Source organism: Boleophthalmus pectinirostris, unplaced genomic scaffold (assembly GCF_026225935.1).
Source record: "Boleophthalmus pectinirostris isolate CB_2022bp ecotype Guang Dong unplaced genomic scaffold, ASM2622593v1 HiC_scaffold_22, whole genome shotgun sequence".
In the NCBI taxonomy this organism is placed as follows: Eukaryota; Metazoa; Chordata; class Actinopteri; order Gobiiformes; family Gobiidae; genus Boleophthalmus; species Boleophthalmus pectinirostris.
The window spans coordinates 13,235,037-13,260,088 of NW_026571190.1; the positions used below are offsets into that span (position 1 = coordinate 13,235,037).

At 38.6% G+C, this 25,052-nt stretch overlaps 3 protein-coding genes across 5 annotated transcripts in view; 2 read left to right on the forward strand and 1 right to left on the reverse strand.

Annotated features, from left to right (window-relative positions):
• myom2a (myomesin 2a) overlaps positions 1 to 3,402 on the forward strand; it is a 28,895-nt gene extending 25,493 nt beyond the window's left edge. Inside the window, exons 34-37 of the mRNA XM_055158774.1 lie at positions 386 to 422; positions 518 to 540; positions 631 to 686; positions 1,896 to 3,402. Coding sequence (XP_055014749.1) covers positions 386 to 422; positions 518 to 540; positions 631 to 686; positions 1,896 to 2,471 — 692 coding nt within the window. The 3' untranslated portion in view covers positions 2,472 to 3,402. The remainder of the gene's footprint in view (positions 1 to 385; positions 423 to 517; positions 541 to 630; positions 687 to 1,895) is intronic.
• A 778-nt stretch (positions 3,403 to 4,180) lies between these two features.
• Positions 4,181 to 15,383, forward strand: LOC110155991 (uncharacterized). Its single transcript, XM_020920170.2, has 5 exons — positions 4,181 to 4,234; positions 6,478 to 6,940; positions 10,304 to 10,468; positions 12,300 to 12,424; positions 12,948 to 15,383. The coding sequence occupies exons 2-5, from the start codon at positions 6,500 to 6,502 to the stop codon at positions 14,857 to 14,859; spliced, it is 2,643 nt and encodes an 880-aa protein (XP_020775829.2). The 5' UTR covers positions 4,181 to 4,234; positions 6,478 to 6,499; the 3' UTR covers positions 14,860 to 15,383.
• Positions 15,384 to 15,886: 503 nt separating this feature from the next.
• lgsn (lengsin, lens protein with glutamine synthetase domain) lies at positions 15,887 to 24,429 on the reverse strand. 3 transcript variants are annotated; one of them, XM_055158775.1, is made up of 7 exons: positions 24,413 to 24,429; positions 23,794 to 23,872; positions 21,468 to 21,547; positions 20,977 to 21,161; positions 18,782 to 19,027; positions 18,094 to 18,260; positions 15,887 to 17,565 (listed from the first exon to the last, which is right to left on the reverse strand). In XM_055158775.1, the coding sequence occupies exons 4-7, from the start codon at positions 21,071 to 21,073 to the stop codon at positions 16,372 to 16,374; spliced, it is 1,704 nt and encodes a 567-aa protein (XP_055014750.1). In that variant the 5' UTR covers positions 21,074 to 21,161; positions 21,468 to 21,547; positions 23,794 to 23,872; positions 24,413 to 24,429; the 3' UTR covers positions 15,887 to 16,371. The 3 variants fall into 3 exon arrangements, with proteins under 3 accessions (XP_055014750.1, XP_055014751.1, XP_020775801.1); XM_055158776.1 differs by lacking the exon at positions 24,413 to 24,429 and having other exon boundaries at positions 23,794 to 24,054; XM_020920142.2 differs by lacking the exons at positions 23,794 to 23,872; positions 24,413 to 24,429 and adding an exon at positions 22,161 to 22,311.
• Positions 24,430 to 25,052: the final 623 nt, after the last annotated feature.

Below are 25,052 nucleotides of genomic sequence, written 5' to 3' on the forward strand. Positions count from 1 at the left end.
AGCTACCTGAAATCTGCTAAGCTGGCAACCCAAATAAGAGACTCAAGTGAAGTTCCTTCTACTTTCTAATTGGATAATGTGAAAGAAAACACCAACCACTGGTATCCGATCAAAACAAAAATCACTATATCAGCCCTGACAAGTGTTTTGCCCAAGGGCACAATAATAGTATTAAGGGAGGAGAGCATGATTGGAACCTGTAATTTTCACATACAGGACTAAAGCACTAAATCCTGAGCTATTATCGTTGGGTTAACACGGAAACGACATGCTAAAACCTGTAAAGAGTGAATTTAACAACAAGTTCATTCAACAGTTTAGCTGAGTTATTATTTTATTTTTAACTGTCCAAAGGATTTTAACTTGACTGTCGTTTCCTCTGCAGCCTACACCGATGCTTATGATGAGTACCTCAGGCTGAAGTGAGTTTATAAATATATATTTATTTTTATTAGAGAAATTTATTTATTTATTTATATATTGTATTATTAAAACATACATTTCATTTGCCTTTTAGGGCAGCTGCATTTGCTGAGAAAAGTGAGTATATACAATCTACAATTTATTTATCATATAAATATAAAGCCCTTTCTTTTATATAGTAATGTTTAATTACCTCTTCCTCCTCAGACCGTGGCAGAGTCGTCGGTGGTTTGCCTGATGTCGTTACCATTATGGAGCAGAAGGTAAAATATATTTAGACTAATAAATACAATACAATAACATGTTGACCTTCTTAAAGGCCCTGTACCCAATGGTTTTCCAAGGTATTTGTCTCAGTACAGACATATTGTAAATGCAACTCTTAAGGTCAAAATATGTCTGCTGAATGCTGTCAGCATCTAATAAGTTATAAAGCATTTTATTGCCCAATAATCAAGTGTGCGTTAACATGTTAGTTTTTGTTAGTTGTTGTTAGCTTTATTGTGACAGCAAAACTCAGCTGTGGTCTCTGAGAGTTGTGAAAAGCACTTATAAACTCATCATTGTGAATAATTAGGATGCTTGGAATGCACTGCATAAAATGCATAAAATTTCTTAATTTCCTGAACATAAACAGACTTTTAATTACAATACACAATACAAACAATTTCTTTCTCCAAATTCTGAACTTTGCTCCAGACAACCTGTTTTTACTGACTATTGACTGTCAGTAGACACCTTGATTAAACTAACCCAAGCATATGATTGACAACTAGAAATGACCTAATCTCCCATTAATCACACGGCCTTAGTATGTGTGGATGAGTGACTTTGAATAGAGATTCAATTGTGGGCGCCATCTTTTTGAGCTTGAGTTTGACTGGAACAGCAACATTCCTACGTGTCATTTTCAACTGGTCGGTTACAATAGCAGGGACAGAGCAATAACACTTATATAATAAATTAGGGCTGGATTCTAAGCACCACTTGTGTAACACAGCATTTCTTTATTCACAAGGAAAAAGTTTTGTGTTGTGCCATCTTGATTTCCAGTTTTTGAACATAAATTCATAGTCTTTATTGGTAATGAGAATGTCAAAGTAAATGCAGTAAGAATTCAGGTTGGTGTTTTTGAACATTAAAACATCTGTCATTGCACACGGCAGATCATTTCAGGCAATGCAATAACATCTCCATCGAGACTAGCAGGAGAAAAAGAGAACTAGTTCATTTTAAACAGTTTACAGGGGTCCAATCATTGTCTTCACTTTGTTAAAGCACTCCTATCATCCTGTAATTATTAACTGTGATGAGTTTCACAACTCTCAGAGACCAATATGCTAACAGCTGTTACTTCCTCTTTCACAGAAGAAAGAGATGCACACAGTACATATTTTACTTTATTAAATGAAAAATGTCACATACAGCCTTTTTAAATGTTAACTTTGTGTCTCTCCTGTTGTGCTCTCCAGTCCCTGAGCCTGACCTGCACTGTTTGGGGCGACCCAACTCCTGAGGTCACATGGTTCAAGAATGAGCAGGAAGTGGCCTGCACTGAGCACACCAAGGTCACTTTCGACGGGGGCAAATTCGCCAGTTTGGTCATCAACAAAGTCACGCCCGAAGACTCCGGCAAGTACAGCATCAACGTCCGAAACAAATATGGTGGCGAGTTTGTGGAGATCACCGTGAGCGTCTACAGGCACGGCGAGCAGCTCCCAGAGCCCAGAGTGGGGCAAGCCAAACCAACATCCACACCTGCTGCTACACCTGCTTCTACACCCGTCCCTCCCTCCAAGACGCCCACCCCGACACCTTCCAAACCCCAGACCCCCGCACCCTCTGTCAAGAGCCCCACTCCCGCACCCTCCATGAGGAGCCCTACACCTGCTTCTACTCCTGCCTCTACACCTGCACCCAAATCACCAACCCCCACCCCGAAGTCTCCAACCCCCACCCCCAAATCACCAACCCCTACCCCGTCCCGTGGAGTCAAGTCACCCACTCCACCACGTTTCATGAAGTCCCCAACCCCTCCCAGGAAGTAGACCGAGCCCTAAACCAGTCTGAGATCTGCTGTAGTCCAGACCGGCAATGTGTGCAGTGTGGAGTTTGATGCTTAGACGTAGATGAGGTTTTTAGTCCAGGTTGTTGGTTTAAAGCACTGGACCATATAACAAGAGAGAAAAAAGGACTTTAAGAGGGATCTGAACTTAAGCCTTGGTTACATGGATATTTTTATGACGATATTTATTGAATTTGCATTTTTTTAGTGTGTAGTTTTGTTTACATAAGCAAAATAGAGTTGGTGGTAAGCAAAGATTTTAGCTTTTTGAGCAACAATAAAATATAAATTTCAGGATAGATATAAATAAATAGACACTGTTCAGTGTTCCAGCAAAAATTATTATATTATTAGTGATGGCTTGATGCTTGTTTGCTTGATTTCTTTTGTTACCAGTCAATTACAGTGACAACTTGTCCATTGAAGTAGATTAAAGTAGCTTTTGAACCATCAGCCTTAGTTAAATGATAACCATTCTATTTGTTTTCTTGCAGCCTAGACCAAATCACCAAAATGTCTTCATAAAAATATGTGTAGCCAAGGTTGTGTTGATAGCATCACATGTGAAGTGGCTGTTCAATGGAAACAGCTAAAATGAAACTTACTTACAATATATAGAAATTAAAAGTTATACCTTCCACAAAACTAAGTGGAATGCTTATTTATCATATTTAATTTACATAATAAGTATGTAACACTTAAACACTTAAAGTTATTGATAAAATATATGGAAAGTTCACATATATTTCTTGAGGCCATAGTTGCAATAAATTTACATAGGGGAGGTATGTCTTATTATATTGAGGTTGTAAGGATAGTTTTGGGGAAAATAAAGGTGAATTTTAATCCTGGTTCTAACACTGCTCACATGTGTTTGAAGCTTGTGATGACAATAAATGTCACATGTCAACCTCCCTGGTCTAACTGTCCTTTCTGTGTGGAGACAAATGGCCTATAAATAAAATAAGTGTATGTGTATATATATATATATATATATATATATATATATATATATATATATATATATATATATATATATATATATATATATATATTTGTGTTATATATATGTTTTTTTAGTTTTTTTTTTAAGTGAAAGGAGACATTATGCAAAAACAACTTTGAAGTGCTTTTATCCATGTTATATTGGTTTCTCCTTATTTTAAGCTTGATCAAAGTTGTAATAAGATTGTTTGTTTAATACTTTGTTGTCCGCCCACAGAATATTTATCTTGAGAATATTTGAACGATGTGAACATTGGTCATACGTGTAGGGTTCAAAAAAGGTTAAGGTACACTTTTTTGTCCCAAAAATTTGTCCTTTGCACTTGACCCCATATCCTTTAATGTCGCTAGTGCAACCCGGAGTAGTGGGGACCCATCTGCAGATCTTGACTTGATCAGAGCTAGTCTTGGTCAGGACTATTTTAACTGGAGGATTTTCACTATTGCTTTTTTCAGAAATAAAAATAGTAAATGAAAATCTGTCATTGCTAGTGCAATTACACATTATTTTCAAAATAGTCATATATGTTAATTGATAATATTTAATCTGTAATCACTAATATATCCCCTCAATTAATGGCAGACAAACTTGCAGCTCCAGGTGAGAGCAGGTGGGTGGAGCTTGATTCTGCAGTGGGCGGAGCTCGAGATAGGTACAGCAAACACTTGAGAGTCTCACAGATCGCTCCACGCCTCAGAGCTTTTCACACAAGACCGCTCTGACAGGTCTGCAGCAATGAGGTATGCTTTTATTTACATTTACAATTTATACATTTTAAAATTAGGCTTCTCAAATGGTGGGTTTATGTGTGTGGGTGTAATATGTAGTTGGAAGTTAAAAGTCAAGAGTAAGTTGCTGTTCATTCTGCAACACTAAGGTAGATGACTGAACACATGTGTAGCCAAAATGTGTCAACAAGAATACTCTGAATATAGTAACCCTATATGAGAGCGTACTGTAAGATATTTTGGTGTAGTTTTTAAATTAACACATTCTGAACTTTGTTCTAAAAATAACATACAACTTATTGAACTATATTGAATGTAAAGTACCCTTCTTACCTGGTTCTAGTCTATAAAACAGAAAAAAAAAAAAGAAAGAAAGACATAATCATAATTAAGTAAGAAAAACATAATTATAATCAAATTTTAAAAGGTATGAGTGCAAATTAAATAAAGAAGTTACCTGCTTGTTTTATGGAGGTGTCTGAAATGTGAAAAATGCTTTTCTCCATTGAGATTGCACAGTTGAATGCAATTTTGTAACACTTCTGCAAAGCATATGCATCAGACAAGAAAAGTTTTGAGTTCTCCACTTTCAAACTTACCCTTTTAAAAAGAAGTTTTGTCCAAATTAGAACGAGTAGAGACCTGTCTCACATCTTCAGGAGTTACGTCATTATTTTTCATTATTTATTTATTTGTTTGTTTGTTTTTTAAGATACATTAAAGGTGCACTCTGTGTGTTTACAGTGGGTTTCAGCTTGTTTTATACAACATTTGGAGGACTTCAAAACACATAATATTATGTTTTAAGTTTTTAATTGTTATGGCTACCATCTTAAATTTTATATTATTCAGAAATCCATGGATTGTTTGGCAGTGAAAGCCCCTGTATTTTGATATTAGCAAATATAGGTATGTTTATACCATAGTTATACCATTAAAGCTACACTTGAACATAGCTTCATTCTTACAAAGTTTTCCCAGATTAATGGTATTACTATATAATAGGTATGATTTGAGAAAAGCATAATTAGCTGAGTTTGGTTTCACACAGTTTCCGGTGGAGTTGTATTCTATTAGTGGAGACAGTGAGAACATGCCTCTGAGTTATTGACTGAGCTGATTCACACTGGACTGACTGGTTTTGTTTAACATATGTAAACGCACTGACGCCTCAAATGAAACTCACGGCTAGAGCTCCAGTCAAGAAATGTGCAAGACAAGACAGAGGAGATAGAGAAAATATGAATGGGAAAAGAGAGGAGGGGGGATAATAATGTTCTTAAAGGTTTAAATATTCAATCCAGTCCTTGTATTTGCAGAGGTCGCTGGTGCAAGGCTAGCGCATGTCACTGACCATAGTTAGCCTGACACTAAAAACAGTCTTACCCACTCCACAAAGCACCTGAAGCAAATCTATTATTACGCCAGACTGTTGATGTAAATGTCTGTGTCGATAGAGTAATGTTTGAAATAAAACTAACCTTGCATCGCATGAATCATCGCATGTTGCGAGACTATTTTCTCATATATCAGTCCTCAGACATAAATCCTTCAAATGCAAGGTTGTTTTTACTTCTAAAATTATTCTATTGACACAGACATTTACATCACAGTCTGGTGTAATAATAGATTTGTTTCGGGTGTTTTGTGGAGTGGGCAAGACTGTTTTTAATGGCAGGCTAACTATGGCCATTGACATGCACTAGCCTAGCACCAGTGACCTCTGCAAATACAAGGACTGGGTGGAATATTTTAAAAAGTGTCTCCACATGTCTCCAACACTCTGGCTCACTAGGAAATGAGGTCCTATGTCCAAAATTCCAAACTGTCCCTTTAATTTTGGCCTGTTTCTATTAAAGTATTTTTCTGACTGAAAAATCAGTTTTAAAGCTGTATTGATTTATTTTTTATTTATTTGTTTATGCACTTGTTTGTTTATTTTGGATTGGATAAATACCGCTGATTAGATGCAGTTAGATAGAGAGGTCAGAGATGAAGTATAATAGATAGGGATTTAGACACTGGCGGTGGAGTTGAGGATATGGGGAGGTTGAGGAGGCTGTTAATTCTACTGCTGTGGTCTATTTTATTATAGATTTGTAAAATTAACGTTTCAAAATATTTTCAAATCGAATAAAGGTTTCACTAATATTCCTTTAGTCCCGAAGCCTTGCATATGTCTTCAGTCGGAACTAATTAGTATTTTCGAGAAGTGCTTTGCCAGTACCTGAACTTGTCTCTCCTTTTCTCTGCAGCTAAAGTCTAAAGTCATCACAAATGGATTCCAGTCTATCCGGTCTGTCTTCACTCAAAGATGACAGCCCTCCTCTGTACATCCCGCCCCATTATAAAGAAGCCTACCGATTGGCTATCTACGCCCTCCTGTGTGGGGGTACAGAGGCCTATGAGGAGTTCTTACGAGCGGAGCAAATCAACCACTTCCTATCCGAACAGGAAATAGCTTTTATTTTGGAAAATGCGGAACTTCCTCTGATTGAGGAGGAGGGGGATGTTAAAGGAGTGGCCCCGGAGGAGAATGGGGTGTCCACGTACTTCCCCACAGAGTCCGATGAAGTGGTGCCAGACCTGGATTTGGGATGGCCTGAGATCTCACTAGAAGAGACAGACACGAGTATAAGTGTACTTTTCAACCCACCCAGACAAGACACGCCCAGTATCAAGGAAGTGGTGCGCAAACAGATACAAGAGGCCAGGCAGGTGAGAAAGGAGGGGTTATGCAGAGTAATGTCACTGATACAAGGTTGCTGGTTCCATCCCCTGACCATATGGAGTCTTTCTGTGTTCTTCTGAAGCTACTGGGCGACAGTAGCTCAGTTGATACTGTTTGTCTACTGATCTGAAAGTTGGACGTGTAATTCCAGCTCCCACCTATGAATGCTGTTGTAGTGTCTTTGGGCAAGATACTTAAGCCACCTCGCCCCCAGTGTCTGCGTACACTGGTGTGTGAATGTGTGAGTGAACGGGTGAGTGGGTCCTTGATGTAAAGCTCTTTGAGTACCTTGAAGGTGGAAGAACGCTATATAAAAATGTGACCACCACCTATGTACTCCACGCCAAGCTGTATATTTGTCTCCTTCATTTGACCCATTTATCTGCGTCAGAGACAGGAGTAGGGCAACCACCGCAAATAGTTGTAAAAGTGGGAAAACTGTGCATTAATATGTGAGTCATTTAAAGCCCCATCATGTAACTTTTAGTGTAACTCACTAAAAAGTTACCTTCTCAGGTTTGTTTTGCTTCATTCACAGGTTTGAGTAACGCTTTAATAGTCTGACTACATCTCCAAAGCTCAAAATGCTCTGTTCCACCTTGTGATGTCATGAAGTGGTAGTTTTTCAGGTTAACCTTTTACCTTTAGTTCAGAGATTGGCAATTCCAGATCTGAAAATTATCCAAATTATTCTAATGAAAGTGTATTAAAAACACAGTGGAGCACTTTCTGTATTGCCACATGATATCACAAGGTGGAACAAGGTGTTTTCTGTTTGAGAGAAGAACTTAACCAGAACATGCAGGGTTTGTGTGTTAAACATGTGTGAATGAAACAAAACACGAGTCTAGGTATTTGTAAGATGAAGAAAAAATTTTTTACAGGTCAGAAAATATCCTAATATGGATTGTGACTTGATGATTTTCAGTCAGAGAGATAGGTCACATAGTAATTAGTCTTTCCAGACACTCAAAGTTGGTTTAAAATTCTTGTGTATTTTTCACTCACTCTGTGGTGGTAAGGTACTGCCCTAGACTTATGGAGGTGAAGCTGCCAATCTGCAAGCACTAACCAGGCCTAACCCTGCTAAGCCTCTGAGATCTGACGAGACTGGGCATCGACAAAGCTTGCTGGAGAATTACTGATTTGGCTGTGTACATTGAAATATCATTCCCTGTTTAAACCATTAATTCAAATGTTGTAAAATCTTGAAAAAAAATACCAGTTTATCCATCATCATGTCTACATATTTAATGAATGTATAATTGTCATGCTTTACTGTCTAAAACAAATGACTCCTGTGATTTTCTAGTGCAGATACAAGTTGAGAAATGCAGCACCTCAGGCCTTACATTATCCGTGAAAAAAGTAAAACCGGGGCATATTTCTGAAGACTTTACTGTGTTAAAAGTGTCATGGAAGATTTCTCTAAAAATGCAAAATTACAAGTTTGAATCTGCCCGATAATTGTCTTCTGTATGTAGGCCAGTAATATTACTGTCTGTGTCAGCACCCGGCCACAATAATAGGTACATTCAGTGACTTTAATGCTTTTAAATAAACTATCTGTAAAGGCCAGCCATTCAGATATAGCAGGTTATCATAATTTGGTGTTAGAAAACCGCTAAGACACAAATTGTGGTTGTGTCCTTAGGCAAGATACTTCACCCTCCTTACTCTTGTGTGAATATGTTGTGTGCATGAATGACTGATGGCGTAGATTGGCAGGTGTGGAGTTAGCTGATTAATGCCTTGCAGTCTTTGTGTTTCTAAAGAAGAGATCCATAGATCAAACCTTTTATGGCAGCAAAAAACATTACAAACAGGTACAAAAACAAGGGATTTACTCTTTTTTTTTTTATTTATTATTTTTAACTGGTATTATATTATTTATGGTTCTTAGCTTCTATTTATTGTTTTGTGATTTTATTATAATTTTTATGAGCACTGGTAGAGCATTTGTTTATTTGTTTGTTTTAAATGTTTTTGCTGTGGAGCAGTGTTACAGTTTATAAAATGTGCTCCTGGGATTAGACCTGCTTTAGTCCTGGTTTAGACCTGCTTTAGGCCTGGTTTATTCCTGGCTAAAACCTGCTTTAGGCCTGGTTTAGTCCTGAGTTTAGACTTGGTTTAGTCCTTGGTTTACCTGCTTTAGTCCTGGTTTAGATCTGCTTTAGGCCTAGTTTACTCCTGGGTTTAGACCTGGTTTAGTTTTGGGATTACACCTGCTTTAGTCCTGGTTTAGACCTGCTTTAGACTTGGTTTAGTCCAGGGTTTAGTCCTGGATTTAGACCTGGTTTAGTCCTGGATTTAGACCTGGTTTAGTCCTGGGATTAGACCTGCTTTAGTCCCGGGCTTAGATCTGCTTTACTCGTAAACCTGTTTTAGTCCTGTTTTAGAGAGCAGCTCCTGAGGCTCTTGTGTTCCCAGTCTGCAGTCGTCATTATGTATGAAAATAAGTCTTCGTCCAGTACATTGACTCGTCTGTGTGTGATATATACAGTGCGTTATACTCATGTTGCTGTAGTGATGTTATCAGGAAGCCAAACCCAAACAAACAGCAGTTGTACTTTTGCCTGGAGCACTCCCGCTGTAATGGTCCACCAACATGCTCCTCCGTTCTTTAATAATTTACTTATTTAGTGTCAAAGGAGGGGTTGAGGTTAACATTTACGTTTTGGTTTCATCCAGGTTTAGTCCTATTTTGGTTATTTTGTGTGCGTGTGTGCTTTAGTTTAGCAATGTAGATCTGATTTGGTCCCTTTATAACCCTGGTTTAGTGTAAAATTTTGATGTCAGCCTGTTCCCTACTGATTCCTGGTAGAGGGAACAATATTCAAACCGCATTGTACTCTGAAATAGCAACAAGGTAACGTCATCCCAACCACGCCATGTAATTATAAAGAACAACAGAGAGACATTAGCACCACTGCCCACTCCAGTGACGGTAACTCCCATTGATTACAATAGTAATGGTTGTGATTGGTGAAAATATTATGCAGGGAGTATCCCAGCTCTTGTTGTATCACCTACAGGTAAAAAAAATATATATATATATACACACACACACATATATATATATAAAATGATAAATACTATCAAGTCAAGTCAAGACATTGCTATAACTCAGAATAACACATAAAAACTGATACATATTTCATTTGTGTTCATAAAAAGCATTATCCCTACTGCTGGAAATGTGTGGGAAAAATGCAAACAGTTATTTTACGATTGTCTATCAAATATACGATCAAACCAACAATGGAATACATATGGGAATGTAACATGCCATTCTTAAAATCTCTATAACTAAACCAATATATTTTCCATTTTGTATTTTGGGTTTGCAGCTGATCGCGTTGTCGATGGACGTCTTCACTGATGTGGACATATTTAAGGAGCTCATTTGCGCCGCTCTGAGGGGGGTGGTGGTATACCTTCTTTTGGACCAAACCAACTTCAGCAGCTTCCTGAACATGTCCCAGAAACTCGGGGTCAGCCTCAGCGAGATCAAGGTAAAATACACACAATTTGTCCTAATACTGTAGGGGGTAAATGGGCACTGAGGTGGGAAGAGGAACCAGACATTCTGAGGAGGGGAAGGATGGACTAAAACTGCAGACCTAGGGTCGACTCAGGCATGCCTGAGTAAAACTGAACACAACTCCAGGAAAAGAGACTGCCTAATTATATGTAGCTATGTATCCTTGAAGATGTTATTGCCTTGCTTGGAAGGTTACACACTAGGGCATTCAACTTATCCACCTTGCATTCATTCCATTATAGGTGTTTTTATGAAAAATACCATAAAAACATGCAATCTTACTGTGAGCGGGTTGCCTCTCCAAAGATCTTTAATAATAATATTGTATTAGTTTTATATATAGCTTTTCAAGATGTTCAAAGTTGCTTTACAATTCTCTACATTATTTATTCACTCTACACTACTATTGTAACCATAGTAAGTTTAATGCTCTGTTGTGGCGCAGCAATTACATCCAGACAAGTAAATGTTATTCCTCAAATTATTAGACTGATTAATAATCGTGATTATTTGGATCACTATAATTGTAAGAAATAAAATATAATAATCATGACAAATATATCATTTCCAATCAATATATAGTCTACAAAGGTAAACCTAAGTGTAAATGCTAAATGCCAGTTTTGTCTCACACTAAAATCTGATATCGTGACAATCCTATCCTATCCCACTTGACATAAAGCCACTGTCTCACTGTCTGTCAATGTCAGACATGGATTAATTAAAGATGATGCTTCAGTCACAGTTTTGTTAGTTAGACCTTTTCTTCTGTTGGCACAAGTGTTCGAAGGATTAACATTGTCCACACCGCTCCTGCTTTAAACATTCCTCACAGGCACCAAACACCAGCTCACGTTAGACACAACGAGGCCGGATTTTCAAGTTCAACTGCATCGGAAAACAACTGCAGACACTTTTAAAATAATGACAAAATACAACATTAAACATGAAGCACATGTCTCTACCTGTGCTCTGGTGTGTTTTGAAGTCTTTGTTGAGTTGGGTTTAGCTTTCAAATCCTTGAACTATTAGTCAACACATTTCACTGTCATAATTTTAGTCCTGGTATGTGACTAATGCTTTGGAACCCGTTACAAACTCAACAGTGCACATTTTTACTGTCAAGAAGTCATACGTGGAACGTTAAGAATCTTAATCTAAAGATGTATAAGTTAAAGATGCAATATGTAACTTTTCTAAAGGGTCCACCACCAGTTTGTCTCCATGGAAGTGCTATTACTTGTCTAGAATGTTCCACATTATGGCATTAAATCAGTCTATAAACTAGTGATGCAGCGAGGCCAAGCTACAGGATAGATCTGTAAAGAGGAGACCCAACTCACAGTAATAATGTAATTAAACAAATGTAATGCTGAATGTGATACTGTGGAACATTAGGCAATGCAATAACATCTCCATATATTATACTTATGGACAGTGTTGGCACATGAGCTAAAGCAGAGAGACTTTGCCATTCCTTTATAAAAACAGCTTTTGGGCGGATGGACTTCTCTGTGAGGACAGCTCACACCTGACACACTGTCCCATAAATTACATGTATGTGCTTTATTACATGCATAACCACTAACAGGCAAAGTAGGTTTATTTGCAGAGCAACATACACAAAGTAGGCTAAGTAAGTATGCAAAGCACACTATTGCAGACACCTGTCTCACATCTTAGCCATGCTGATCCCCATTGTTCCCCATAATGCTCTCTAGTACATTGTGCTGAAAGATCTTTATTTTACTGTGCTCTGATCTCTATGTGCTGCTTTGACATGCTTGCTTTAATTGTTTCAGACCATTCGAGTGCGAACAGTGCAGGGGCTGCAGTACCAGTGTCAGTCCTCTATGAAGTTTAATGGTGCTCTGGAACAGAAGTTTATACTCATTGACTGCAGAACTGTGCTCTACGGGACTTACAGGTGAGAAGACATATATATTACATTTATACAAAACTTTTACAAAGGTTTCTTAATTACTGTTGAAAAAATTTACATTATAATATATACTGCATATTCTCCTATATTCATTTATTTTAAGGTGCAATTTCCACAGTATGGCATTAAATCCATCTATGGAGACAAGAAGGTGGCACCACCTGTAGTTGAGATCAATATCACAACTCTAGCTGAAATTCTAAAAGAGAGTGCCTTTGTAAAAAATAATCTGTAAGATGATTGGCTAAAAGATAAAAGTAGTTCCATTTTCCATTTTGGAACTACTTTTATCTTAAAGTAGTTGTCTGTGATTGAAGAGTAGCATGTGACCAACCAGAGGTAAAAACAAAGGGAATGTTTTTCAAGTTTATGGTTATTGGTTAATTGTTACTATGGATTTTGCTTCACATAAAATAGTCCACTTAGTTTTGTCATATTACATGTTTTGTTTAGTCTGTTTTGTAATTTTGGTAATTAAATCTAGCATATACTGTATCTTTTTGCATAGCTACACATGGACTTTTGAGAAGCTGAACTTGAGCATGGTCCTGGTCATCACCGGTCAGCTAGTCTCTTCTTACGACGAGGAGTTCAGACGCCTCTACGCCCGCTCCACTGTCCCACCGCTCCTGTCCCATGAAAAACTGCACCCAGCCCACTACCTGCACAGCCCCTCCTCCAGCCAGCTCTCTCTGCATCAACTCCACATGAAAAACAAAGCTATCAACGGCTTTGCAAACAATAACAACATGCTAACAAGAGGTGTTAGCATGCAAGACAGGCTGCACCACTTCCCGGAAATGGGTAATCTTGTAAGGGGACACAGCTACGGAGGAGATCTTCAAAAGTTTAACTCAATGACACGCTTAAGAATGGGGACTAAAGATATCGGACAAGAAAGATATGGAAATACATTGAGATCAAATGAGTTACAAAACAGACAACATTTAAGGCACCAATCACGATATGGCGCGGACCATAATTTAATTCCTTTCAATTCAGAAACATCCCTAAACAAGTGGAAAATGGATGCGTACTTGAATGGACCTCTAGATGCATCATACGAAGCTCTGTCACCACTCGGGTCACCTTATAGCAGTTACAATGGGTTAAATGAACCGCAACCCCAAGGTGTCCACTTAAGATCGAAAGACATTAGGCAAAGAATGGAAGAATTACGTCAAAAGAGGTTGAGCCTGCAAGAATACGCTAATTTACAGCAAAGTCAGGAGTCGTTAAGGAACATGTATTTAACGCAAGAAAGACCAAAACCGAAGCATGTGTCAAGGGGCATGGAGTTACGGCAAAGTGCAGCAGAGTTGGAGGCTCTAGCACACCAAAGTGATCACAAAAAAGAAGGTGACCGGGTTCTTCCAGATGGAAAAAGATCTATATCGCAAAATGATTTTAAAAGTATGGCAGAGAGAAAGATGTTGACGTACGATTGGCATGAGGCTATGTCAAGATCAGCCACGGATCTAGATGTGAAATTAAATGATTCAATTGGAAAGTTAGGGCTAGGTCCGAAACACCAAAGACACATGGAATCATTGACGGAAATCCCAGAAGAGAAAGAAGGAGTTAGTCGTGTTAATAGTTCAGATTTGGCACCACAAAATGAGGAACAGACTAAAAAAGAAGAAAAAGTTGTAAGTTTTCAAGAGAGAAAAGATGTAGTGCAAGACAGAAAAGATGTAGTGAAAGAACGAAAGGGGTCTGCAGGCAAAATGGCGGATGCTTTGAATTCTGGAGTAGCAAAAGAAAGCAAGAAATTGGTGCAGAAGGAAGTAGAGAATGGACCAAAGAAAACAACTCCAGAATCCAAATCAAAAGGTGAAGCAAAGCAGCAAGACACATCAAGTTTACAAAGAAAAACATCTATTAAGTCCAAAGGCTCTTCAACAGATGACAAGAAACCAGGAAAGAAAGATTCATTGCCGAGAAAATCCTCGTTGAAGTTGCAAAAAATGTCCGGATCAAACTTATCACTGAGAACAGAAAGTTCAGTGGGGTCTACGATCGGAAAGCAAGATCAAACGCCTAAAAAGTCTCCAAAATCAGCAACATCGCCTATGGAAGAGAAAACAAAATCACCATTCAGTCGATTATCTCCTCAACGTTTAAGCAAAAGAAAAACTGATAGTGAGAAAGGGTCTCGAAATGCTCTGAACGATGAAGCAACAACGTCATATGAGGCCAGAAAGGAGAAGGCGTACAGTCGATATGAGTATTTGCTTGAGCGAGAAGACAGTAGTTCAAGAAGAGTTTTAAGCACAGACAGTGAAAGGAGCGCAACACTGAACAGGAGGAGTGATGGCAGTCCTCACACACACGGACAGACTCAAAATGCAGGGGAAAATAACAAGATTGGACGTTTCATGCAAAAAATGGGTAATTTTATTGGGAACAAAAGCAAGTGAAATGAAATGTGTTTTTCTTTTCTCAAGAACTCAAGAAAATAGAGGAGGTTGTTTACCAGCACTGTGATTGGACTGTTTTTACTTTAGATGACCCTTCTGTTGCAATCATCCACCCAGTGTTTTTCCTAGATAAATAAAACAACTGACTAGCCCCTGGTTTGTGAGCAAATACCCAACCCACTGTGCCACTGACATTTAGCTATATTGAATTCTTTTGCTTGATGCTTCAGCAGTGATGCCCAACCAGCCGATCTTCAAGGCAGTGGAAGTCAACCCTAAAGTCCTATCGATTTATATACTTAGTATATTGTCTGCCGTAAAAGAGACAGTGTAGAAATGCACTGAACAACGGTCACATCCAGGGCCGCGGGAAGCAGGGGTGCTGTAGCAACCCCTAGTGGCAAGAGGAAGATTTTTTTTTTTATGTATTAAAATATTTTGCACAATTTATAAATTCCTTATGAATATTTTAGGAAGTGATTTTGACACATGTAGTTTATTATGTATATTTAGTTTAATTATGTTTAGGCCTAAACATTCAAGTTTACAGAAGTTACATTGTCAGCGTCAGGTTTCCCGCTTGCTACCTAGCTAGCACGGCACCCCTTGTTTAAAGGGACTTCCAGTGGCCCTGGACACATCTGTGGACCCTCTCCACAGATATAGTTTCATCAGGGTTGTTCATATGGTAAAACGACCAATTTGTCTAATAGACAACAATATTTCTTTTTCTACTGAGAGTTAGTTTTCAATTATGTTTCTGACTGTCATTGCTCACAGCTTGGGTAAGTTAGGTAGAGTAAATATATTTATGTAAAATGTGTACAAATAGATGGTTTGAAATGACCTGAGGTGTAATGAAGAACTATTGTTGTTTTTTCTATTATTCTTTTAAACAGAGTATTGCCTTAATGTCCATTCATTCATATTATTTATCTGTGGTTGTGGTAACATTATATATATGTGTGTGTGTGTGTGTGTGTGTGTGTGTGTGTATATAAAGTATATAGAAACAGAATGGAATACATTCAGCAAAAATCCTGTCTTTATTTAAACACCTCAAATGTCACAAAACTAATGTTTTTAAATGTATAGAATGTAAAACAATATAATTGAACTCTTAAAGTCCTCCAGTCCATGTGCTTCATTCTTGTGGCCAAGGGAGAAATTCACATTCAGCTCTTTATCACAAATGTTCAAATAATTAAAACATATGAAAAATAAGTATAACATTAAAATTCCATAAAATATGTAAACACACACACAAACCGCAAAAGCAAAGAAATATGATGCAGATATGGGGGGATGGATCTTCTGTCATCATTCAAAGTCAAGTTGAGAAGAGGTTTTGAGAAAAGTTTAATGCCGGTAAAACTGAGAAGATATTAAATGGGCTAAAAGTTCAAATGGGATCACGTTGCTCTGTCATGATACAAAATTAGGTACAAAGCCTTTTAATAATTAAATGATCACAATATTGAGTAAATATTGTCCACTCAGTTGCTAACAGATTTAAATAAAGTACTCAAGACATTTGTTCCTTTCATCGTCAAGTTCTTGGGTCTCTATCTCAAATTTCTTCATGGCAATGAAGTACTGAACAAACGGCTCTCCCAGTGCACTGCAGATCACATGGTCTTCAGCCAAAGCTTCCAATGCTTCATCCAGTTTTATGGGAATCGCAAACTCTTTTTGCTGCCCTGGAGCCTTGACCAGTCCATTCTCCAAGTTTAGATTCCTCCTTATTCCATCCAATCCTGCGGCAACAGTAGCAGCTAGCACAATGTACGGGTTAGCCATAGCTGAACCTAGTTTGTTGTCGATGTGCGTTTCTCTTCCTCCGTGACTTTTAATATTGAAGGAAGTACTGTTATCATTGCACCCACATGTAGCGTATAGCATGCGTTTGGGATCTTTGGTAGTTTTTGCCATGTGACTTCTGCAACCAAGACCGGGGGACATAAGACAACTCAATGCTGCGGAGTGAATTAGCAAACCAGCTAACCATTTGCGACCGATTTCGGATAGTTCCTCCGGCTTGTCCCCAATGTGAAAGAGGCTACGTTGCCCGTTAGCATCCCACAAGCTGTGAGAAAGCACCCCAGCATTGTACAACCCATCATCAGTGAAGAAGCTAGCAATATAGCTATGTTTACGAGCCATTTCTTTGATACCGGTGCGAAATGTAAATGCGCTATCTGCTGCGGAAATCCCAAATTCTGGTCTCAAATTGATCTCCATTTGCCCTGGTCCGCTAGCAGACGCCATGCTATCAATATCAGCTCCCATGCAGTACATACTATCCACTAGTTGCTGGAAAAATGGTAAGTCATGATTGCTAAGGAGAGTAGTAGCGGGAAATAGTAACGTTTTTGGACCAATGCGATCAGGAGTGCCCAAAACGCAGCATTCGTAGGTGAAGGAGGAGTGCAGAGAAAATCCCATGCTTTGGAGCTGTCCCAGGAGTTGTTTAGCGATGAGGCGTGGCGAGGTACGTAGGGGGTTTCCTGACACAGTGCAGGGGTCACAGATGACGCGGGCAGTTTGTTCGGTCCATGGTACCGCCCTAAATGTGGAGAGGTCCGGTATAAGCAGAACATCGCTGCTGAAGTTAGCGGTTGTGCCATGGTCAACTTCGTTGCTCTTTGGGCTCAGGGTCAGCTCCAGGTAGCTCCTTGGCATTGGGACTCCATACACTGCTTTCTCCTGTTGGCAAACAACAGGATGTTTAATATGGCATGCTGAAAGTCCATCTTTGCTTAACTGATCCAGCCTCCAATCTCCAGGCTGTTCTTGTCAGCCAACCACAGCCATCACGTTTAACTCGAAATTACATTTCAAGGGAGTTAGATAGGGACCCTCCACCACAGCAGCTGAACCACTAGCCACCTTAGCCTTTCCATTATGGGCTCTTTTACCAGCTGTGCAAAGTAGAGACCCAAAGCGGAGCTAACAAGTAACAAGTAGATAATAGTATACCCTACATTTTCCTATAACTGATCACAGTGACATAAGCGACTTTGCCCCAGAGAGAGCCAGAGTGTGGCTGACAAACTGTACAGCAAATGTAAATACAGATCTTTTTATTATTGTATTTATTAAATATTTTACCTGGTAAATCATATCGGACATAAAACAGCACAAGCACTCACTCATTAATCACAACAGAAAAAGTGAAACAGTGAAACATTTGCATATTAAAGCTATAAAAGTGATTAATGAAGTGTTACTTACGTGAAAGAAGCGCACAGGGACCGTTTTAGAACGGGACACTCCATGGAGGTCTGTGGCCTCAAAGCGGACAAAGGTGATGTTTTCTCGTGCAATCTGCTGCTTTATCTTCTCCATCGATGAGATGAAGCGCTGGTCTCCAACCGTCTCTGAGTTTATTAGTCTGGGATCTATGGACAAAATATCTGTCAATATATCTGAATACACATCATCTTCATTTTCTCCTAAATATGAATAGAACAGAATATGAACTGATTGGCAAATCCAGAATATCTGTCTGGTCTCCACTTCTTCCGTTGCATCTCGATCCAGAACCAAACATGATTGTACTAAGTCTAATTTTATTTTGACTAACGCATGTGAAACTTAAGAGCTCACTGGTCACCTATCATTTATAAACAAGAGATCTGATTAGTGTTTTTCTATTTTCCTCGCATGCAGCCATATTTATTTTATTACAAAATGTTATATTAAAAATACAAATGTATAGAAATATATAAATTTGTCATCAATTACAAAATGTGTGTGTGTGGGGGGGGTATACATAAATACATATACCAGAAAATAACAAATCATAAAGCCATCAAAGCCATAAACTTGCCATTTTTTTAGTGATGGCTGAACATCGTGAAATTCAACTTCTCAAATATCTTAAATTAAATGTAAAATAGTTTGAAATTGTTTGACCGACCTGTGTGTTGACGATGCTCTCTGTGGCATGTTCTGCTGTGTTGTGCCTGCTCTGCTCTTCCTCTGTCTGAGTGGAGCTCTGGCCTGAATGCGCTGGATGGATCTACCCTGGACTGGGGCAGTACTTCTATGGGGGCACTGTCTCTGTCACGCCCCCCTCTTCTGGAAGCCTCCTGCTGGGGTCTGAAGGTGCTGAACTCCCCCTGAGGGTTGTTTCTGTTATCACTGAACAGGCTGCGTTCATGTTCTAGAGAAAGAATTTGATGATGTTATAATTAACCCATTTATGCCTTTTTTTTTTTTTTTTTTTTCCCAAAGATGCCATTATGAAATTAATGTGCCATTTGTAGTGCTTGATGGTCAAGTATTATTTTTTATGGAAATTGTCAAAAAGTGTGTAAAAAAGTGAGTATTATGGTTGGTCACAATTGTGACCAGTGGGCTAATACTTTGTATTGTGAATTAAAGCTGCCATAAGAGATCTTTGATCAATTTAATGTAAAAATACTCTCTGTTTTGACTTGATTTATTTTTAATGGCATTTTAACATAAAAACGATTTTTCTATTTATATAATAAAGTGCTATTCCTCAAAATGAGGAAGATGCTGTTCTAACTTGAGGGGTAGATGGGGTATAATTACTTCTGAAAGAACCTTGGATGTTCTTCAGACTTGTCCCAATAGCAACTAGAGGTCTTTAGAAGACTTGAATAGTAACAGCTAGAGGACCTTGGATGTTCTTTTGACTTATCCCAATAGCAGGTATAGGTACTTGGATGTTCCCAGACTTGTCCCAATAGTAGCTACCCTAAATGTTCTAGTGATTTCTCTCTTCCAGAGGTCTTTGGATGTTCCTCAGACTTGTTTCTATAGCAGGCAGAGGACCTAAGTTGTTCATCAGACTTGTCTCAAGAGCAGGTAGTGGATTTTGGATGTTCCTCAGACTTGTAACATTAGCAGCTGAAGGACCCTAGATGTTCTTCAGATTTCTCTCTATTGCTTCTAGAGGGCTTTGGATGTTCCTCGGATTTGTTTCTATAACTACTAGAGGGCTTTGGATCTTCTTCAGACATGTCCATTGTGCAGCTAGAGGACATGGATGTTCTTCACATTTCTCTCTAGGTTCTAGAGGACTTAGTATGTTGCTCAGACTTGTCCCCATTATACATAGAGGACTTTATATGTTGCTCAGCCTTGTTTCTTCTTTTCTCTCTTTCTTCTTCAGACTTGTCCCAAAGGACCCTGGATGTTCTTCAAATTTCTCTCTGTAGGTTCTAGAGAACTTTGGATGTTCCTCAGACTTGTTTCACGCAGCTACATGATCTTGGATATTCTTCAGACATGTCCCTATAGCTGCTCAGTTACCTTCACTTTTCAATAACTGAGGGTAATGGAGAGGGAATAGCATAGTGGTGGGCATAATCAGTGTACTTGTCTGACTCCATCAGGTCAGTATGGTGTATGGAACAACCTGTTGAACATCTCCCCCTCACAGTCTCAGGCCAATCAATAACAAAGCAGAACCAAAGTTCTAATATATAGTGACAATCTCTTAGTTACAGTAAAAGAAATGAAGTCCTGGGTTAAATTTAAAACAGTTTTCTACCATTTATTTGAGAGAATTCTGGGCATTGTTTTCTCCTTAAGGTGTAACTTTTACATAACCATCTGTGGTCATGTGGCCATTTACAGCAAACATGTGATGTTGCACTTCATCACAACACACACAAATCCTGGAAATGCATTGAAAATGTACACAGTAACAAATTTAGAGCTTCACATATAGCCAAGTTTTTGGTGGTCACAATTGTGACCGGTGTGATGAAATGGGTTAATTTAAACAAAATGTAATATTATCATTTATATAAGACGGATGGTATGGGCATATTTGTGGGATACAAATGGCATTATGACAACATTATATAGCCCAGTAATATTGAAAGTTTTGTAGTAAAATAGTGAGTTCAAAGGTCTAGTTACAAATGTAAATGATTAGGTTCAACATTTATGATTTACTCTTTAAGATATTTCCCATGTAAATTCAGTGTAAATTAAATAAGGGAAAACTGTCTCTTTCCACAGATCTGAGAGTATAACACCTTTATGTCTCTAGTCCCCCATCTGGCAGTATGACATCATCACATTGTAGAATCTGAAAAAAAAACATTTGTCCCCTACCCCCTCCATTGCTGTTACCGTTACCACTGTGGAGGTAAGTGTACGCCCCTCTGGCTTTGCCCTCCTCTCTGTCCCGCACAGCACTGTCCCGAAGAATGGACTTGAGTTCCTCCATTGTTTGTTTTGGGAAGTTTTTGGTGTTGGTGTCTCTAGCATCCTCTATCCCAGGTGTTTCAACTGCCCTGTGCTCATCATTCACAACTCTATGAAAGGAAACAAAACAAAAGGTGTATCGTCATAGTCAACTGAGAATGTCAAGAGAATAAGGTTAATTGATAATTGTGATTATTTAGGTCACAACAGCAATGAGAACTAAGCAAAAAGTGATTTAGAAGGAAACCTGTATAAATTAACGGAAAGCCAAAAGACAAAACTTATATGTATGTAACTTTTAACCAAACAAAAATGTTTGGCTAAGTTACATTCTGTGGCTTTAACTAAGACATAATAATATGAAAATGAATGTGTCTATGGTTGGCCCATTTGTTATTATAACAGGGACTACATACCTCCCAGTGATTTGCACACCCTTCTTTTGGTTTGAACTGACTCCTGCTCCATCAACCTGGTCTCCTCTTCTCTCCTGGTCCTACGAAAAAAGCATCAGGAGGTGAAGAACATAGCTTTAAAATAACAAACAAACAAACAAAAAAACAAAGGCTTACAGAAGACAGAGCAAGACTAAATTTACAAACACAGTAAACAAATGTGCATGGTGATTTTTACTGTGGTATTATGACCTATGAATAAATACATGGAAAAAAGACAAGATTTGCCAATAGAGATTATTACTTCTACACCCATGTCATGTTCCTAAAATTACCTTTCTTTCTATCTTTCTTTCTTTCCATTTAAATGTATTAAAATGCACATTCATTCATTCATTCATTTATTCATTCAACAGGTTAATACTTTTATTTTTAACAATTACTCTGCATTCAAGTCACATTTCCCCCCAAAATTATTAAAAGTAACAGAAAAATGTGTATATGAATTAATTAATTCAAAAGTGATTCAGAAGGAAACCAGTTTAAATTAATTAGTAATTTAGGTTTAATAATGTTAAACCTAAATTTAACTAATTTTAAAACTTTACAATTACGGTATAGAATAAATCATTGCATGCAATAGAAACTTCTGCAAAAGAAATTTCAAAGTCAGACTTGTTTTTTTACACATTAAGCATGAGCATGGAGCCATACCTTGGAAGCTTCTGAGTTATTCATTCTTTTGTTTGGTCTCTTTCATTCAGTCAATTTAAATTTTAAATCCAACACAGGCCTCCACACCCATCATAATCTTTACTCAGATCAACAGTTCAATTGTGATCGTTCTGAAAACTCATAAAAACTAAAAGTGTCCAGTGTGAAACTAGCAGTGGCGGGTCCTCTTTGTGTGTGAGAGAGAGACAACATCAGGACTTTTGTTTGACTCAGAAACGCAGTGTCAGCAGCATTCAGTGGCTTCTAGAAAAAAAAAAAACTGCAGCCATTAGAGGTGTAGAAATAATGAAAGTTGATGTTTTACTATTTAAAGTTACACTATGTAACTTTTCTGGTGAGAAGGTAGAAATAATCAAAGTGGATGTAATTACTGTTTAGTATATGTGATATTATTATTCATTGTACATGGCACAGTGGTGTCTCTTGCGTGTCAAGCAAAAACTGAAGTAAAAAAGGACGCTACCTTTTGACATGTACAAGTGCCATTGTTAATCACGTAGGCTAGTATTATTTTGCACCACTAGATGTCGTTTTGTACCTACTACAAGCAAGAGTCCGACTGGAGAGGACACAACTACGAATCTAAAATTACTAATTTAGTTTTATGGCTGAAAATGTGTACATTTGCAATGTAGTGTGTATAAAAATTGGGGTTACTAGATTGTTCTCGATAAATGTCCACCCCAAGTCTGCTTGCCTAAAAGTCACGCTGCTGCTGTAATCAGTATATTATGCTATATAGACCTGCAGGCTCACATTAGATTAAAAGTAGCCTATCCTATTACTAGCATACGATAGACTAAGACGCCTTGTCATTATCGTCATCTCAAGTAAAATTATATTATCTTTTTCTCTTTGCTCGGTTGTTGGTTTTCTGAATCTGATGCGCATTCGCTTTCAAATTCACGTGCCAGCGCTTTTCAGTGGTATGAGGGATTATCGCTGGACACGAGCAGCACGTGTTGTGCGTGTCCAGCGCATGGTCCGCTGGAGGTGATGCAGGGGGGACCAGCTGACCGCAGCCGATCGTAGGAGACGTGCCCGGGCAGAGCTCCTCTCCAGGGTGGGGCTTGGGCTTGAGTAAAGCATGGAGTAAAGTCAGACGAGACAAGAGGAAAAACTGTATCCACAATCTGATTTCAAAATAATAATGGAAATAAAGCAGACAATAATAGACTCGGTGGTGGTTCAATTCCAGCTACAATATGGGTCATGCTGTTGTTGTGGCCTTAAGCAAGTTACATTGTAGCTTGTGGTGAGTCATTGATTGGTGGTGGTCTGTATGGTCATAAGCAATGAATGACTTGGTATTTATTTACCATTACAGATAGTACTGGGCTTATTATAAACTATGATATATATAGTGTACAGAAACATCTGTGCAGAGTATGGGCTGGAGATCCCAAGGTCAAGTTGGGAAACACGTTCAAAGGTTGTGGAGAATGACAGAGCCAAGATCCTATAGGACTTCCATATACAGTCTGACAGAATGGTGATGGTGAACCAACCAGATATGATGGTGTTGGATAAGCAACAGACCATGGTGGAGGACATTTCAGTACCAAGTGATGGCAATATCAGGAAAAAGAAACACAAAAAACTAGAGAAATACCAAGGGCTCAACGAAGAGTTGGAGAAGTCCTGGAAGGTGAAGGCATCAGTGGTACCCATGGTGACTGGAGCTCTCGGGACTGTAAATTGACAAACAAACTGGAGGAGTGGTTACAGCAGATCCCAAGAATAGCATCAGACATCTCAGAACTTTCAGGCTCTCAGGGCCCGAGCTGGATGAGAGTGAGAGAAACCAACCAGTGTGTGGAAGGTGAGGAACACACACACACACAGTATGACTTAGAAAAGTCTAGACCAGTGATTCTTGATCATAGGGCTGGGGTCTAAAGTAGGGCTACGATAAGCTCCTTGAGGGCCCAACAATCAGTAGAATATGATACATACAATATGAAATTGGGCCCTGGGTTACTTTCTACTGAAAAAGTTGGGCTCCGTTGATCAAAAACACTAAGAATCCATGGTCTGGACATATGCTATAAAACAAATCACTTTTAGTTATAAATAATATATATTATTATTACTACCACCTTAAGCGTTTTGTTTTCATTTCATTGTGTACCATAACCACTGTTAATGTTGTGTACCACTATATATACAGTCTATGCTTGCTAGAAAACTAAAAAAAGTCTAGTTTATATGTCTTATTCTGAAATCCGTACCTTCGCACACACTTTCGTTTCCGGTTCGCTTGACTTTTCGCCTTCGCCGAAAAAAAACGAGCCCAGGAGACTTCGGCTCCGCTCGGACACACAGTACCGGCCTGTATGGTGGAGATCACTTCTATATTTTTACCGTTTTCTGGGGACCGGCTGTATGATTAAGCTACAATCTTCAATGAGTAAGCATATCCCAGTAAGTACGCCACATTTTCTTCCAATTTTTACTATTTTTAAAACTAAAATTTGAGCACTTGGCAAATCTTTCACATCGTTTAGCAGCAGCTGGTCGCTTTGGGGAGACGAGACGGTGGCCTGCAAGTTTCTGGGTCGTAAAACAATAGATTTCTACCATAGCACCCACATGACATCGACTTATAGATTTGCCGGATGGTTCACTGTGTCTCAAAATAATAATTTGTCGTGTTGTGTGCTTAAAATGATCATAAAATGTTTTACGTCGTCCTGGACTACACCTTAAGGCCTCTAGCGTTGCATGATGGCGCCCACAGTTCTCACACAAAGCCCACCACTTCATTGCTCTCCAACGCCTTACTGACCCTTAACAACAATCATCACGTTTTAAAGACCTTTTGTTTTCTTAATTATGTCTCTATTTTGGCGCATTTAACCTTCTCGCTTA